The 19170-nt window shown below is 37.9% G+C and overlaps 1 protein-coding gene across 5 annotated transcripts in view; it reads left to right on the forward strand.

Moving 5' to 3' along the window:
• The window catches only part of stau2 (staufen double-stranded RNA binding protein 2), a 136770-nt gene that overhangs the window by 5313 nt on the left and 112287 nt on the right, over positions 1-19170 (forward strand). For 3 of the 5 annotated variants that reach the window (XM_052114456.1, XM_052114458.1, XM_052114460.1), the window contains exons 2-5: positions 1228-1435; positions 2175-2305; positions 3635-3797; positions 4116-4266. In XM_052114456.1, the coding sequence (XP_051970416.1) occupies positions 1237-1435; positions 2175-2305; positions 3635-3797; positions 4116-4266 (644 nt within the window). In that variant the 5' untranslated portion in view covers positions 1228-1236. The remainder of the gene's footprint in view (positions 1-1227; positions 1436-2174; positions 2306-3634; positions 3798-4115; positions 4267-19170) is intronic. The other 2 variants (XM_052114457.1, XM_052114459.1) reach the window with 1 other exon arrangement.

The following is a 19170-nucleotide window of genomic DNA, read 5'->3' on the forward strand; positions in this document are numbered from 1 at the left end:
CTTTTTTTGCATGGTCGAATTTCAAAAATTACAAGTCAACGATACTGAGATGGACAGAAAACTTGGACAAGTACTTGAAAAGGAAAAAATATTGATGATGGTTAGCCTATGTGGCATAGTGGTGTGCCGTAGAATTTTTAGTCGTAAAAAGTGTGCCGTGGCAGAAAAAGGTTGGGGAAACACTGGGATAATGTACTGTCACTCGATTGTTATTGCAAAATAAACCCAGAAAGGGTAATCAGCAGTCGTTTCATCCTAAAGGGGTTTATTTTGCAATAACAACAGGCTGACTTTACATTGTCCAACTTATTACATGGCTAAAAAGTAAATAAATGTATAAATAAACATAAAATATTGATTTGCTTTGAAATTATGTGAAGAAATAAAACTGCTGAAATCCATCTCCTGTTTGTGTCTGAGTTCTGTTGGTGTTAATTTAGTTAATAATTAATGTCTGACTACTCATCCAACTTATTACAAGACTACTTGCCAAATAAACAAATGTCCATGAAACATTCTATTTATTACCTTGCTTGTGGAGATCGCACAGTGATTCGAAAAGCAGGAAAAATTACTTGCAATACCCAGCTGAGTGGTCTGATACTTGAATGTACGGTTGTTACGCAGAGATATCAGACCACTAGATGGCGACATTGGCCAATCAGCATTGGGTGTTCCAGAGCGCCATGTAATAATAAAGCAATAAGCCACAAGAGGCCAAACTTGTGATAAGAGCCCATCTTAGGTCCTGCTCCAAATTGCACACTTGATGTGAACTTGTGGACTACAATATATGAAAGCCAAAGTATACTTTGGTTGTCGACATTGCTGATTGGAATGCGCACAGGATGCGTGATTCAAATTTACTCATCAGCACAGTATGCGCAGACTGAAATGAAACAGGATAAACGAGAGGGTAGAAGCAACAATATGCATAGACGAGGACTGTCCTGGCCCAAATTTACTCACCACACAGACAGTCCTCGTCTATGCGTATTGTTGCTTCTGCCCTCTGGCTTATCCTGTTTGATTTCATTTCATGGCCTTGACCATGTTTTCCTTATAATGCTCTGGTAATGGACATTTTGCTTGGCTAAATAATATAGTCTAATAAATAATGCAGCTTACTCAATACCTCAGCCTATAGAAATGTTAATGAAGATGAAGTCCTCAATGGCTTTCAAGTTTAGATTTGTAAAATTTATATGATGTTATTTTTTTTAACAGTGACAGAGCATGGCTCAAATGAAAGTGCAGACTTCATCCCCCTTGTCTGGGTCTGGCCTGTCCACTGTGGCACCCCCTGTGGCCATGCCCAGCCCAGGAGCTCTGGGTCTGCAGCCCACCTTCAATGGCACAGTGCCAGCCACAACGCCCACCTGCCCCAGCCCTGCCCCTGGCTTTATGGACTCCACTGTACCAGCCAGCCCATCAGGTAAGCGGCCTGCATATCGATCACATCTATTGTACCAATTTATTTCCATATAGGAACAATGTTAGTAAAACAAAACATTTTATATGAGTAATATGTTTTGTAAGTTACAACAGGTGTCCTATGCCTACAAAAAGTGTTTAGACACTTAAGCCAAGCATAGAAATGTATGAATTTCAGTGCAATAAATAACACTTGTGCCAAACCAATGACATTTGCACACAAATTATGCTAGACTTTTTCTCAAAACTAACTTAACTTTTGCTAGGTTTTTTTTTTAGCTTTAAAATAATTTTCTTTTTTTATATTTTCTTGTTTACTAATACAATGACATTCATACTTTTAATTGTTGCTCAAATGCCCAAATTGTTTTGACCACTGAACACGTACATGTTTGCTTTCAGTTTATAAAGCAGATTGTTTGTTTTGAGAAACATTTTTTTTTTATAAAATCTTGAATCATTCAAGATAAGACCATATATTTCACACTATGATGACTTGGCAAATATAAACAAAATAAATCAGATGACCCAGTGTAATGTTAACATCTGGTTAGTCATAATGTTTATCTGTCATAACAGTTAGCATTCATTTTGGGAATTATTCCATGGAATGTCATATAGACATTGTTTCCAGTGGAGTAATATGTTTAAATGGTGAAATGAGCAAATATGTTCATCCATTGATTTATTTAATCATTTGTTTTAGCTGAACTCAATTGAATTGTGTCTCTTTCTGATAGGCCCTCCTGAAGAAAACATGGCAAACCCTAAAGAGAAAACTCCCATGTGTCTGGTGAATGAGTTAGCCCGTTTCAACAGGATTCAACCTCAATACAAACTGCTGAATGAGAAAGGGCCTGCACATGCTAAGGTATGGGAACATTCGTGGTCATTTTACGTGGGGTTACGTGTTATGTAGAGACCCCATGAAATTGCTTGATGAGCACAATTTCCTATTGAAACAGGAAGTTTGGTCAGGATGTATAAAAGGGCTTGTCCCTTTTTTTAAATAGTCAATAGGCGTTAGATACATTACAGCTGTGAACCACAGTTTGCTAGTTGGTGGCAGGTATTTTTCATCAGAATGTCATCATTAGTTTTGCTCTGTTTTCCCAGAAGAGAAAGTCTTGCTGAAGATTAATTTTGTTTGCTACTAATAGTACATTACATGTAGCATAGGGATGGGACGATTAATCGATGTCATCGATTACAGAAATACGTCGATTTGCATAACATGCGTCGGAGCGTCGCATTGGAATAATTAAAATGGCATCTCCTGGTTTAAGCATGGATTTCCTGAAGAACAAACTGCAGCTATAAAAACTTGCCCATGGTGATCTAAAGCGTGGGAGTATTTTAGCCAGAGACCCAACAATGTGGTGCTGTGTAAGATATGCAAATTGGAAATGGCTTATCACAGCCGTACAACCGCCATGAACGAACACTTGAAGCAAAAGCATCGCGGAGCACTTGTCAAGACAGCAGCACCGTAAGTCCTGTTTACTTTTTGTCCCCACCCACACATGATATAGTATTACAACACGTGTTTCTGTTAGTAGTAGTCACTTAAAATAGATTTTCTAAATGTTTCCTCATCGCCCCCATGTTAAAAGTCATTTCTGAACCGCTGCTAACGTAACTTCACACCATGTGTCATCTAATTTTGTTATTTGGCCATTTTATATTTTCTGTTTACTTTAACGGCCATGCAGCCCTCTACTTTGCGAGTAAATCACTCTCATATGCGAGTAAATTTTGCACTATGCGACCAAAAAACGCCTGTTATTAGCCACTGGCAGTTAAATTGTAACATTTCACTCGCCAGTGATAGATTTGTGTAGTGTCCGAGGCCCCTTTACTGAATGTAGCATAGCATAGATTACTTCAAAGCTAATAGCACAAAACTCTACTTATTAAAAGTGCATTGCAGTAACTTAATGGTAAAATATAACCTCTCCTCATTGTTAAAACCTAGTACTGTCAGGGAAATGGTACATGAGTCATGTCAATCAAGATAGTCGCTTCATTGGTCCTTTCAAATCCTTTCAGAATATAAGATGTCTTGCTGCCATATATTTATGAGTCCATATGTAAACTCTAAATAACAGTGTGGGCAACTGCATTACATGACCACCAAGCCGTGACATTCAAAAAGTGCCTTAGATATCACAGTCAATTCTCCCCTGCTGTCCATGTGCAGATCTTTACCGTGCAGCTGTGCTTGGGGAATCAGTTATGGGAGGCAGAAGGCAGCAGCATTAAAAAGGCCCAGCACTCCACAGCAACCAAGGCCCTGACAGAGAGCAGCCTACCTCAGCCTCCTCCCAGATCTCCTAAAGCTGACATCTCGAACAGCAACCCAGGTACCAAAATCTCCATTACACACAAGAATCGACTCAAAGCTTTACAAAATAGAGCTACAAATATTGCAAAAAGTTCTGTTGCAGTGTACAAATACATCTATCTTTATACAGTAAATACTGATGAAATATGCAGTTAGATGCCAGGGTGAATTGTGTTTGGATCAGTTTCTGTTGAGCCACTTAGAAGTCTGTAACGGCTGCTCTGCATAGTACAAATATTGCAGTTAATTCTGTCAGTTTGTTTACCTTGTTGGCTAGGTTGAAGCAATGTCTTGCAATCATAAAAGCATTAGTGAATGAGATGTTCTTGGGCTAAAGGGGGTTGTTTTGTAGGCAGCATCACTCCTACAGTCGAGTTGAATGGCCTGGCCATGAAGCGAGGGGAGCCAGCCATCTATAAACCCCTGGACCCCAAACCAGTCCCCAACTACAGAGCCAATTACAACTTTAGAGGAATGTTCAATCAGAGGTAAGTCCTGTGAACTGCAGAGGTGTAATATTTTAGGAACTGAATGCCTCTGAAGCATGTCAGTATTTGTTTATTTTAACCTCCTGGTAATAACGATTGTTGTGAATGGTCTTTACTGATATCTAGTGGTGTGTCATATAGCGTCCAACATACAGTGGGATACACAGAGGGCCACAACCACTGAGCAGTTGACAGACTTCATTATATGTAGGTCAACAGATAATATGTGCACTTCATAACTTGTTGTGTATAACAATATACATTTCTGAAAATAATATTTTCACTATGCAATATACATTTTATGGTGTAATGTTTAAGTTCTGCTTAATGAAGGATGGAGAAATTGCAGTAGGATTAAAAATTTACATTTATTAATAATTCTTATCTGAATTATTTTTTTCCACCAAGTAGCTTTTAGGCTTAGGTAAATATGTTTGTTGCCAAGTAATGTAGCTACATAAGTACACTGCAATAAATAAATAAATAAATAAATAAAACTTGATTCAAAGGGAAATGTATATATTTATTTTTTGCTTACCCCGCTGGTATTTTTTTTCTTAGTTTAAGAATAAATTTACTAAACATTGGTTTGTAGTTCATCAGAATCGGCTTTATTGACAAGTATGCTTACACATGCAAGGAATTTGTCTTGGTGACAGGAGCTTCCTGTGTACAACAATACAAAAACAGCAGCAAGACATAGATAATTAAAAACAAAAAAATAATAAATAATAATAAAAATGAATAATTATACATATACGTACATACACTCACCTTCATACATACACACACGTAGTGCGAATCTATTACAAATCCGTTATATAAAGAACAAGAATACAGTATATTATGTACAGTACAATGTATGTAATGGCAAAAGTGGATATGTTGGATAACATAATTATTGCTCAATGGGGCAATTCAACTATTCATGAGACCTCAAGTACACAATCTTGTACCTTTTTGTCTTTTTACTAGTTATTTCTACCATGTGAATCCAAGGAGATGATTTTAGAATGTCTCATTTCTCCCCTACTTTTGGAGATTTTTAGTGATTTTAGTTTAAAGAACTCCTAAATGGACTGAAGGCTTTTGGGAATCTAAAGCACATTTCTGCTCATTACCAGTAGGAGGTAGTATTGCCCCATTTTTATTACTCTGCCCTTGCAAAAGAGGAATTTTGCCATTTTTTCTTTTGCAAGTATTGATGAATTCAAAACCAACTTTAAAATTGTGTACTTAATTGTTTCAACAGCTTTTGTCACGATTTATAGTGATTAAGACCAGTCTGTCAAGATATTTTAATATTTAGTTAAAAAAAAACATGATGCTGACCTATTTTATTCCAAATTGACCTGTAAGGATAAAGAGCTAACATTCTGATATGGTAGTATAAAATGCAAAGAGAAGCAATGCTGACATTAATTGGAGAACTTTTTAGTGAATAACAACTTGCATTTTGGTCTTATGGCTTCAGTAGGCGTGAAATGTCTATGTGTACCACTGTTTTAGTTCTTCTATGGTTCTTTTTTTTGTTGTTTGTGGAGCCTGGTAGCCCATTTTCATAAATCCCTTTCATTGTATGAAATGAGCAGCGTAAACCTGGTGAACTATCACTTTAACCAGTGGCCAGGTCTTATGAAGGGCTTCCAAACTGTGTTTTGGATTGTCTATTAAGCATTCCAGCAATATGATGTCTGCGTCCAGACATATACAGTATCCAGGGGCCAGTGGGCTGCCAGATATAGGTGTTCACGGGTCCAAAAATATGGTCCCGAACCCGAAGAGACCCGGAAATGTTCTATCTGGAACAGACCCAGACCCTTCTATGTTTGAAAGTTTGGATCCGGACCCATGTAGAACTGAGAAATGCCATAAATGTACTACCCAGAACTGACTCGGACCCGTATATTATTTGAAATCCGGTCCGGGACACACAGACCCGATTGAACCCGATTGGCATAGATTCCACAGCTAATTGCTATTAACAAGTTAATTTACAAGTTGTGAAAATAAAACTTTGCATCTTACCTAATGTAATGTCAGTAGCCTTCTCACCTGTACCTGACCGTGATGCATACAATCCATCCTCCTTGCCAAGAAAGTTGGTATAATAAGGTCCATGTTGTTCCTCTCTTGTTAATTGAAAGAGCATGTATAATCCACTCATTATTTCAGCTTCAAAAGTCCACTTGCTGTCATGGTGATTGATGACAAACGTGACTTTGCAGCTTTGCAGTTTTTTTGTATCTCGCATAATATGATAACTTCCACTGTTTGCCCTTTTGAACTATAATAGAGATTGCTTGTTCAGTGCCACTGCCGCTGATGTTAGCATTACTAATTTGTTGTCATCTGTGCTCTCTGAGACGTGTCTGACCATAGATTTTAGATATACAAAGCGAACAAACTAACCACAAAACCTGAAAAATCGCGCAACACCAGTAATGCACTTAGGTTTCGTCATTTGTCAAACACCGATATGTCGGAATAAGTCCCACCTTCTAAATAAACGATCCAATCGTCAATTGGTTAAGTCATCGCATCACTGCAGATGTTAAACGGACCAGGGACCCGAAGTACAAGAATGGGACCTGACCTGGACGTGGCTGATTGTTTAAAATGGGTCCTGGTCCTCTGGTTTGGGTGGACCCGTGAAGACCTCTACTGCCAGAATCTACAGTTCATAAATGATGCTTGCAAAAGCTCTGATATTAGGGGTGCCGTATGTCCACTTAATAGCAGCTGCCAGAATAATCACTTATTTACCCAATATCAGTATCAATTGCATTAAATCATATAACATAGAAGTTACTCTGGCTCTGCTTCAGTTTGAGGGGTTCTGGCAGAAAATTGTGTAAACGCAGCAAATTTCCTTTAAATTATCAGGAAATTTTCATTTTTGGGTGAACTATTACTTTAGTCATCTTCAGGCCATCCAAGATGACCTTCTTTCCTAAAAATCTTTAATCCTGTTCTGATGAAGAAAGTATCCCAGGCTTTTAATGGACGTGAATGGACACCAATTTGTGACAGTCCAAAAAGCACACTTGGTCAGCATCAAAGTAAACGACACAACTCCAGTCGATTAAGCAATGTCTTCTGAAGTTAATCGATACATCTGTGTGAAAAACTAATCACAAATTAAACCTTTATTAACTTTATTAAATCGCTTCCTGTAAACACTGAATGCCTCACGTCACTGTCGTGTGACGTCATCACGTTGGCACGTTCACATGAGAATTTAGAATTTACGCTCTGTTTACCGCAGAGGAACGTACTTCACTCGAGAGAGGGGTCAATTTAAACCGCTACAGAGAGCTGGCAGAGAGCTACAGAAGCGCTGATTTAAAGTTAAAAACGTTTTAATTAGGGATTTGTTTTTCACACAAATGTATCGATTAAATTACTTAATCGACTGGAGTTGTGTGGATTATTTTGATGCTGACTAAGTGTGCTTTTTGGACTGTTGAAAACTGGTGTCCATTCACTTGCATTGGATGAAGATAAAAACCTGGGATACTTTACTAAAAATCTTAAATCCTGTTCTTCTGAAGAAAGAAGGTCATACATCTTGGATGGCCTGAGGGTGAGTAAATTCTCAGCAAATTTTCAATTTTGAATGAAGTATTCCTTTAACTCAAAGTAAGAGTTTGATGTGAAGCCCTCAGGTTACTGTTGAATGGGTCATGAATCTGGAACTTACAGAAAAGCACTGTTTGTTTTAATATTGTGTGCTCTTAATAACCTTCTGGATGGCTATATATTTTACTGATGAAAAAGTGTGAGGTGCTTGCCTGTGAAAGACATAGCCACCATGGTATTTGTGGGGTGTTGCTATGTGGTTGCTACTGTGTTATAAATGTTTTTTAGCATGTTACTTTTCAAATTGTAGGTGGTTTCTTACTGGCCCAAGTCAAAAGAGTTAACCCCCAAATCTCTAATACTGTATTCTGGTCGCTAAATATGTAGCAGGTCAATGTCATTGTCACTAAGATATTTGTTAGTTTGTTTTATCATTTGCTAGGCAGAAATTTTACATTTGATTAAAGTAATCGCACACTTTTACTGTAAATAGCATAATTTGAAGTATCATTCATGTCCTTTGCACAAACAGTGTGGAATGAGTACATGGATCCCGTGGAGAGGAAAACCTAGAAATATCAGGGAATTTTTAAATTGTGTTTTCTAGACTGTAGAAGTCAGAGGAATTAATTCAATCTTAAAGGTCAGGAAAAAGTAATAGGGGAATATATTTTTATCTATTTTCACCTTTCTGCTGTATTTCATGAGCTGTATATTTTTCTTGGGTTGAGGAAAAACGTAATCACAGTTCATAGTGATGTCCGATTTATTTATTTTTGTGTGAATAGTTCTTTGAGTCTGTCCTTTTTAATGAATTTGAGTAAAAAAAAAAAATTGTAAAAATAAGCAAAATCAGTCTGAATATTTTTTCTTTTCTGTGACTAGTAATAACAAATGACTGGATTGATAAAAAAAAAAAAGTCAACAATTTTACATTGGTCAACCCTGTTAATATATCAATAAGTGTGAAAAATAGGATTAGTTTACACAGAACTAATAACCTCTCTGAATCCTTAAATGATTTGAAACACACTTCGCTCATATAAGTTTGAATAGTAGCTTCTCATTTTCTTAGCGTGTTTGTAGTCAATTAAGAACTTCCTCCGCAACCCAGCTGCAGAGCTGCTTCACGTAATGGATCCGCAAGTTAAAATGAGGTCTTTTTTTGTGTAAGCTGGAGCAGTGTCAGGCTAGCTCTGGAGGTCTCGCGGTCAGCCCAGCTGTTGTGTTCCAGCCTCATACTTGTGGTTTGTTTGTGTGAATCATTCCAAAGCTCACATTCATTTCAAAAGGCTGGACCAACAGCACCTTTTTCATAGATTCAGTCATTCCTTTCCAGCCTTATCTCGGGGGGCGTCAGAGCGAAACTCTTCCTGTGAAAAACTGGTGAGGGGTGTTTGTTGGAAATGTGTGGTTTGGAGTTCTCATCAGTGATTCAGTGACATGCCTCCCTGTTGCTCAAACCCTGTTCCTCCCTATGCATGGAAGAGGAAAATGTTATTTTTGATGGTGGCATTGTTTTGTTTGGGCGAGTCATTAATGCTTTTATGTCTTGCAGTCAGAGGACAGCTGCTTGCCGTTGAGTCATAAAGCTAGCTTGTTTCTCTACTGTGCTGGGATCCAGGTGCTGGCCACTTACTGTGCCACACAGGTGTGGCTCACACAGGGTGTCTTTCAATGTCTGACCTTTATATTTTGATCTCTCATGGCTGCTGTCTAACATGTACAATTAAGCAAATTTAAGAGCAAACTTATACAGGGTTCCCACAGTCACGGAAATCCTGGAAATATCACAGAATTGGGATAGTGTATTGAATACAAATATTTGTAATTATGCTCCGCTTTTAAAATGTTTTAGTGCTAGAAATTGCTTTTTGTTAGCGCAGTCCTATTAATAGGGGTTAGTTCGATAATGTTGTGTACCGGCCTATACAGATGTTTTGAAGATACAATGCAAGTGAATGGGTGCTAATATTTTGAAGCTCCAAAATCCACACCAACGTGGCATAAAAGGAATTCGTATAAATCCAGTGGTTAAATCCATGTATTCAGACAAGATATGATGGTTGTGGATGAGAAACGGATCAATATTTAAGTCATTTTGATCACAAATTCTCCTCCCTGCCCAGTAGGGGGTGATATGCACAAAGAATGTGAATCACCAAAAACAGAAGGAGAAAGTGAAGGAAAAAGGGCTTAAATATTTAAGTCTAAAAATATAAAATCCGTTTCTCACCCACACCGATCATATCGCTTCAGAAGACATAGTCATCTGTCAGTACTTTTATTGTATGGACCTACAGAGCTGAGATATTCTTCTAAAAATCTTTATTTTGTGCTTTGCAGACAAAAGAAAGTAATACACATCTGGGATGGTATGAGGGTGAGTAAATGATGAAAGACATTTTAGGTGAACTAACCCTTTAAGGTTTTAGCCTGGTGGCTGAAACAAAACAAACATAGTGATTTGTATTGAAGGAGGGTCTCGAGCAATATCTAGGAACCATAATATCATAGAAACTTGCAGGTGAGCTCTTTTGGCTTGTGCCAGTAAGCAGTCACCTAGCAACATCCTAGCAACAACACTCTAGCAATGACATATCAATGCACTATAGACCACTCCGAACACCTTTTAATGGCATTAAAATAGCTGATGAAGCATTCTACTGTAAATTGTATTTGAAGTCAGTGTTGTGATCAAAGCAGCTGCTAACATTCCTAATTAAAACAAGCATATATTACAGTATAAACTATTACCATTAATGAGGACAAATTCAGCTATGCTGGGCATCAGTCCAGCCTAAAACGGTAGTGCCAAAGTTGTTTCATTAGCAGTAAAAAGGATGACTCCTTTCGTGCTCCTAGTTCTAACTGTTATATCAGACATGACCTCTCCTTGAAAATGAGAAAGACCCAGTTAAATTCCAAGATGTGTAAATAGTCTTGTTAAGCAAGTGTGTCATTTTGAATTAGGTGTTAAGAATCAGAGAGGTTTGGAATTTGACTCTACTCTGCATTTTTGAAGTGACCAAACAGGAGAAACCCACTGGTAAAAAAAAAAGAAAAGAAAAGAGCTTCATAATCTCTTGTTTGCAAGTGAAACCAAAACACATATTCCTGAGGAATTTTAGGTTTAGCTGACCTATAATTTAAGTTACAAAATGCTAATGTTCTGCACTGTTGTCCGAAGTCTGAAGGCTGATCAGGCTTTTGGGTTTAAAGGGGCATTTTAAAAGGGTATCTGGATTATGTGCTGTCCTGGCTGGCTGTAACAGTATTGTTTTGGACCATCAACCTCTGCTATAGCCCAGTTATTGCCGAACCATGGATATGTAGCTGTGCAACTAATTTTGTAAAAATTTCCACTCAAATATGGATTATAGTCAACACCACCTGCAGATTTATTATACTTGCGTCAAAAAAGCTTTTAAATATGGCATGGTACCAAAACAAGTAATGCATAATGCTTTGACACAAGCCAACTTTTTTTTATTGTGTTTCCTGTAATAGAGCGGTTTACACTGTAGGTATTTTCCACGAATAGGGTACAAAATAGGACCTGAAATCACTCTAGTTGGGAACCAAATGTTGGTTTGAAATTGTTGAAAATGTATACAGAATTTTCCATTAATTAGAGAGAAAAATATATATATATTTTTGTCTCTTAAGAAAAAAGTTCCAATATTATTTGTCTATGATTTTAATAGTTGGAGAAGGTCAAGATGGGATGGGCCGAAATCACAATTTTAAAGGTGTGATTCTTCAAGGGGGTAACTCTCACAGCACAAACATGGGATTTGTGCCTCAAAAGTGTTCTCTATATGTAGAAAGTGCCAGTAATTCTGGTAAAGGAAAGCCCAATGGGGCCTGTGCTGTTATGTCATTGGAAAGTGTTTTCTGAAGATGTCACAAATCTTCCTTTCTTCATGGGGGCTTTGATTTGATCCCACGCCTGTTACCGTTCCATATCCCCTCCTGTGTTGTGTCTCACGCAGGAGGTCTTCACCCCCTGACAAAAACCCTTTTGTGCTCATGTAGGGCATTGCATGGGATTATTTTGTCACTACATTATGATATATGATATTTGTTTACTCACATTTGTGGAAAAGTTTTGCTAATGTGATCGGAATCAACACATGGGGGAAGGTACATGAACAAAGAAAGAGAAAGGAGAAATAATCCATGTTTTCTCTTCTGTCCCAGTGGGAAAACTGCCCTGTGCTTTGCAAAAGATGCCAGGTCTATACTGTAGGCCAGGCAGCCGCAGGGACATATGAGTGTAAGAGATGAACATATTGCAGGGACTGATAAAGTGCCATTGTGCTGTCAGCCATTTTACTGTGTTTTTATTGTGCAAAAATAGCAAAAGAGAGTCATTAAATTGCCTGAGATGCACAAAGATAGTTTTATGGCTACACTAGTTCATACTCCCTAACCCAAATATGACATTTTAGCACATTCTCATCTCACATTGTTTATGCAGTGCTAATGAATGATACCTCAAATTGTGCTGCTTTTTGAGGAAGTGTGCCATTACTTTTCTCAGTGACCAGATTTTGCCTGTTTGATCTTTTTAAAATTCAGACTTTAATTTAAAAAGGACTAGTATATCATAGATACTTTAAGTAGGCTCTTTATTACTTTTTTAAACTACTTAAACTACTTAATTTCTTAAACTACTTCAAATATTTCTCATCAAAAAAATCATCCATGTGCAGCAAGGAAAGTTTTGCAGATCCTTGGCATTCTAGCTATCAGTTTGTCCAGATTCTCAGGGGATATTTCACCCCACACTTCCTGTAGCACTTGCCATAGATGTGACTGTCTTGTCGGGAACTTCTCACACACCTTACATTCTAGCTGATCCCACAAAAGCTCAATAGGGTTATGACCCATAACACTCCTTTCCAATTATCTGTTGTCCAATCCCTGTTTCTCTTTGCCCTCTCTAACCTTTTCTCTTATAACTTGTATATAGTGATACTCCCTAAATATGTTCAAGCTTAATGGTTTTTAGGGCAGTTTCAGCTATTGCATACACCTCCATTAGGCAGAAGGCCATACTTATCTGTCCCAATAGTTTTATTCAGGCATTTGACAGTGCTTATCTGTGGTTTAGTCAGCATTCTGTCTTATCATGCACCTGGAGAAGCCATATCACCTGTTAGAATGTTTATGTTCTCTACAATCCTGACAGGATTTCAAACCCTTTAAAAGCTTTCCTTGAAACTTTCAAATTTTCAAATTTCCTCATCATGGTATTTACATAAGTGATTGGTTGTGTGAAAATGTGAAGGTGAACAAATCTGTGATCGGGGCATCCTGTAAGCAGTTAAAATTGCTAGAGATCCAGTGCTTTTGAAAATATTTGTCCCTTTCTGATTTCTTCTATTTTAGTATATTTTTCATACTAAATTGTTTTAGATCACCCAAGTGAAACACTAACTGCCCCCTTCAACTTAATAGCTGGTTGTCACCTTTGCAGGAACTTCTGCAACCAAATGCTTATGATAACTGGAGATCAGTCTTTCACAATTCTGTGGTGGAATTTTGTCCCACTCTTCTTTGCAGAGCTGCTTTTGTTCAGTCACATTGGAGGGTTTTCGAGCATGAACTGCCCATTTAAGGTCCTGCCACACCATCTTAATCGGGCTCAAGTTAGGACTTTTACTAGGCCACTCCGAAACTTAAATTTTGCTTAATTCGAGCCATTCAGAGGTGGACTTACTCCTATGCTTTTGATCATTGTCTTGTTGCATTATCCAGTCTGGAGCTGCAACTCACAGACTGATGACCGGACGTTCTCCTTTAGGATTTTCTGGTAGAGAGAAGAATTCATGTTACCCTCAATTATTGCAAGTCGCCCTGGCCCTGAAGCAGCAAAGCATCCCCACACCACCATGCTTGACCATAGGATTGATGTTCTTTTTGTGGAATTCTATGTTTGATTTACGTCAGATGTAATGGGACCACTGTCTTCCAAACAGTTCCACTTTCGACTCATTAATCCACAGAATTTATTTTTCAAACAACAATGTTTGAGGAACATCAAGGTATGTTTTGGCAAAATTCAGATGAGCCTTAATGTTCTTCTGGGATAGCAGTAGTTTTCACCTTGCCACTCTTCCATGGATGCCATTTTTGGGCTGTGTCTTTCTGATAGTGGAGTCATCAACAGTGAGCTTTATTGATGCAAGAGAGGCCTGCAGTTCCTTGGATGTTTTCCTTGGTTTTTTTGTGATTTCCTGGATGAGTTGTTGCTGTGCTCTTGGAGGAATTTTGGAAGGTGGCCACTTCTGGGAAGGTTCACTACTGTGCCAAGTTTTCTCCATTTGGCTATAATGGCTTTCACTGTGGTTCTTTGGAGTCCCAGAGCATTTGAAATGGCTTTATCCCTTCCCAGACTGATGCATCACCTTTTTTTTTTTTTTTTTTTTTTTTACATCTTTTTAACACCCAGGTGCATTAAACAGCTTTCTCTTATTCATTTAAGCGGCGTTAGGAAATCTGCATTCTTGTTTACATGACGTTTCAGGATTCCTCTTTCAGAGAAAACCAAGTCAACAATGGGATCATAAATTGTACTACTTTAGCTCAAATCACACACACAAAACATCAGCTACTTGAATGTGTGTTTTAGAGTAAACAAACCGTCTCAATTGTTTGTATTTGCTATTGTGCCATGTTCACATTGTTTTTAGATGTTATACATTGATGATGACAACCAGTCCCAAATGTTTCATTCATCAAAACCATGATACCCAATAACATTTTTCACAACTTCTTTATCCTTTGAGAAAATTGCTGATACATTGCTACCAGGGGTGAAATAAAATCTGACAAGAACTCTGCTTGAAATTTGGGTGTTAGCCTCCTCAGGAGACAAGAGGTGGATTTGGGCTTGAAGAAATATAGGCAGAGAGAGTCTTGTCTTTTTCTGAAAGAATACATGTGCTCTTACTACTCAAGTGTGTTTGGGATGATGTGACTATAACTGAATTGTTTTTGTTGTGTTATAGAAACTCAAGGGAGTTGCACTGTGCATTGACCAACATCATTATCCATAACGCATTCTCAAATCAAATGCTCATTTTTTGAATGTGTTCCAGATTAGAGCAAATTTGATTACTTATTCAGTTTTTGCATAAGTACGTAAATTGTTTCATGATGTGTCATTTGTTTTCTTTCATGAAAACAAATGTGACCATGATTGGTTTTGACAACTTCACATGAACGTGTTGTCATGAGTAGCTTTTTCCTCTGATTTGATATGCTGCAGCCCAGTTTTTGAAATGCAAATCCGAATTATGCCATTTCCATCTGATGTTTAGGAACTCCGTTACTTTGAAATCAAGCATTGGTTAAAGAAATAATTCACCCAAAATTTTAAATTGTCATCAGTTACTCACCCTCACCTTGTTACTACTGTCCAAAATAGACAAAAAGCACCTTAAAACACTATAATAGTGGTCCATATGACTATCATGTCTTCTGAAATCATACAATAGCTGTGCGTGATTAACAGACTGAAATACATGTCATTATTTACAGAAATTCCTGTCTCAAATTGAATTAGCCCTTGCATTTTTTTCAAACTTGGTCAAAAAACGCGTCATTGACACCAGATGCCATTTGGTTTTGGATCTTGTGAACGTGTTGAAGGTTGTCCACATGTGTGGATTTATGTGAATAATTACTTAAGACTAAAATGTATGGCTTATAAACACTTGGAATATAGAACAAAAGTTATATGGATGTCTTTTATGGGTTTTTTTTTTGTCCTCTTTGGAGCTTGTCAACTCCTGGTCTCAAGATGCATTCATTTTATGGAACAAAAGCAGCTCCGATATTCTCGAAACAATATCTTATTTTGTGTTCTGTGGAAGAAAGTCATATGGGTTTGGAACAACATGAGGGTGAATAAATGATTACAGAGCATTTTTGTGTGAACTATCATTTTCAAAACTGTAGCTTGCTAGGAAATGTATTCTGACAACACAACTCAATGAATTAATGACTTGGAACTATAAAACCCATGGTGGAAATGTCATCTAAATGTTGAGGCAGTGTCAGGTTGATGTAGCCTGATATTTCTTCTGTGAAAAGGTGTACTTTGACTCATTACATCTTAAGTCATTAAATGTCACAGCAATGTCTTTCAGATAGTGGCTCAATAGGTATCAGTCAACGCTTAGCCGATCTATTGCACAGATTAGCTGCTCAGTTGAAACCACAGCTTCCAAGTGTTCTTGATAGCCATTTGTGTGGGTTATCATTTGAGTCATTCCCAATTTTGTTTTTCATTATTTGGCTTTATCACTCTCTCTCATCCTTTCTTCAGTCAGATAAATTCACATGCGCAAATAAAAGACAATGTTCATGTTTGCCATTCAGTGGGTTTCTCGCCATCCTCTCACTAGGTGTTCCCACTTTGACTTGCATTCTTTTCTAATGCAGACTAGGCTGGGGTGTGTGTGTGTGTGTGTGTGTGTGTGTGTGTGTGTGTGTGTGTGTGTGCGTGCTGATAGATTATTGGGTCTAATGTGGGTCAGAAAGCGACTTTCCCATGTTGCACAAAGGGTCCCTCCAACGAGCCGGGGCCAGGACCACTCTCCTTGCACCTGTAACCAGAAAATCGACCACCCCGAAATCCTGACTGGGTCCCATGTTGCACTTGGCATTTCCTCTGAGACTCCGCCTCCCACGGAGGAGCTGTGGTTAGAGAGAGTTGCTGAATCACTGTTGGAGCAGACGGGAGATGCTGGTGCAGAGATGTGGCTCTGAACACATATGTGCTGGCTTGATTTGACTCCTTTTTAAAAAAAAAAAAACACAGACAAAACCTCCCACCCAATAAGAGGAATCACTGAAGGAAGAAGAAAGCTTGGTAGACCGTTCATGATTCTGAAATAAATGTAAAACAAAAACACAAGCACATTCATAAATTAACAGTTACCATCAGAAGTTTGTTATTCTGATATGGTTAATTGGGGTCTGTGTAAGAGAAAATGTACAGTCAGCCATTTGTTATCTCACAATAAACCACAACAGGGTGATCAGTACCCCAACGTGAAGCGGAGAGGTCTTGTATCACCCTGAAGGGGTTTATTTTGTGATAACAACTGGCTGACTGTACATTATCTTGCTTTTTACACAGTTACTAACCAAATAAATGAATGGACATATAATATTGATTTGCATTGAATTTATGTAGTTTGAGAAGAAAGAAATTGAAAGCTGGAATCAATCTCCGGTTTGCATGAGAGTTCTGTTGGTGATTATTTAGTAAAAATAACTGTCTGACTGTGTGATTATTCAGCCTATTGCAAGACTACTTGCCAAATAAACAAATAAATGGACATGAAACATTGATTTGAGTTGAAATAATTGTATTAGCTTAGTTTGCACAGTGATGTGAGAAACAGGAGGGACAGCTCCCAGAACCCAGATGAGTGGTTCGATACGTGGCTGTTCGGTTGTTACAGAGCAATATCGGACCGACGGATGGTGCCATTGACCAATCAGAATAGAGTATTCCAGTGAGCTGTGTAATAATTTATATTATTAAATTGCTACGATTACTCGTTTATTGTTAGTGCTGGGTATTGAACAAATCGCTAACCCTAAATATAAATGCTAATACATGTAACTCGTCCCAGCACTGTTTGTGCACAATTTCATATTCCACATTTTCAGAAATCAGTTTGAAATATTTAAAACACAAGGTTTGTATTGAATGGATAATAGCAAAACTTAAAAGCAAACATATTTAAAGTTTTAGAGACTTGCATTTAAGATATATGCAGTCAACTAGTTCTTAGTCGTTGTGGCGTTTTGATTATGTATTTTTTCTTGGACAGGAATATAGTTCTGCTTTTCATTATGAGCTGTGTAACACTATGCTTGCTTCTTTCCTGGTGGCTTTGGCATGTGCTTTGATTTCAACATCTCCCAGATGGCTTCAATTGCTATCAAATCTAATATCGCATGCCCTACAATGAAATGGAACTTCTCTATTAGCTGAAACTAAGTAACGGGAACATTTAGGGGAAATGTGCAGTATGTAGACCAACTACCCCGCAAATGTCTGATTTAATTTTTCTGTTGAGCAAAGGGTCTGACAGACCTTCTCTGTTCATGCTTTAACTTAATCATTACTAAATCACTAAACATGGTAGTCTACCAATGGCCAAGGATGTAGTATTCTTCCTTCAACATGTCATGTCAACTCATTAACTGCATTTGAAACCCACCTACTGCCCTCATATTATATACATTAACCACCTTTGATTTTTATTTTGTTTAGGGTACTTGTTTTATGTGTTGAACGAATAACATTCTTTAATGTACAAATAATTCGTCAGACTACTTTTGGTTAAACTAAGTAAAGATATCAAGTTAAAACTTTTAAAACTCATGAAATCAAGTCAGAAAGTGTGATGAGGCAATTGGATCGAAACAAACCTGGTGTTGTAACGTAATGATGAAATAACTTTTTACATACACTGTATGCATGATGTATTTTTAATTCCCAAAACGCTGATAAGAGCTAAAACTGTGAGAGCAGGATTATTTTGGAAAGCAGCTGCTACTTTTGAACACTTTTCGGTCCCTAGATGCTGGAAAAGAGTGTGAATGGGTTCTCTTTGGTGGGGGGGTGGCGGGTGGGAAGGGGGAGAGCTGACGCTATATCAGTCGGTACCGTTCCTCATAAAGGCCTTAAAGTGCAAATAGACCCTTAAATCTGCCGACTGAACAGTGGCCTGACAGCCCTGCATGGGTGAACCAAAGTTAAGATAAAGAAAACTGGATATATTTGAAGCCTCTTTTGTTACGAGCACCTTCGCTTGGAGCCAATGGTAGTCATTATTTCACCAACTCATTATTTCATGTCATTGACCTTATGCAAGAAGGTCCCTATTATTTCGCCATTTATTACTCTACCAATATTGTCTTTACTCTAGTTGTTTTAAAGCTTTATCCCCCACTCCCATCAGCATTTGTGTCTTTAAACACGTTCTTCATGGGAGCTCTGAGGCAGTGAAGCACTCACATTAGCGAAGGGGGTAAATAACGGACAGCAAGGCCTGTTTCACAGCGCGTGCATAAGCCACAGTATGTGTAAGTGAAGCAACAGTAGGCTTGCGTTGAACTTTCATATTGACAGTGTTTCTGCTGTGTAACTGGATAACCATTTTGAATTTACTTTAATAATGGCCATATCATTTATAATGGTTTTCGGCAGTCTACGATAGATTATACATTACAATATCTCTCTCTCTATCAAATGTTTTTAACCACTCCACTGATTTCATATTAGCA

Source organism: Xyrauchen texanus, chromosome 42 (genome assembly GCF_025860055.1).
Source record: "Xyrauchen texanus isolate HMW12.3.18 chromosome 42, RBS_HiC_50CHRs, whole genome shotgun sequence".
Taxonomy (NCBI): domain Eukaryota; kingdom Metazoa; phylum Chordata; class Actinopteri; order Cypriniformes; family Catostomidae; genus Xyrauchen; species Xyrauchen texanus.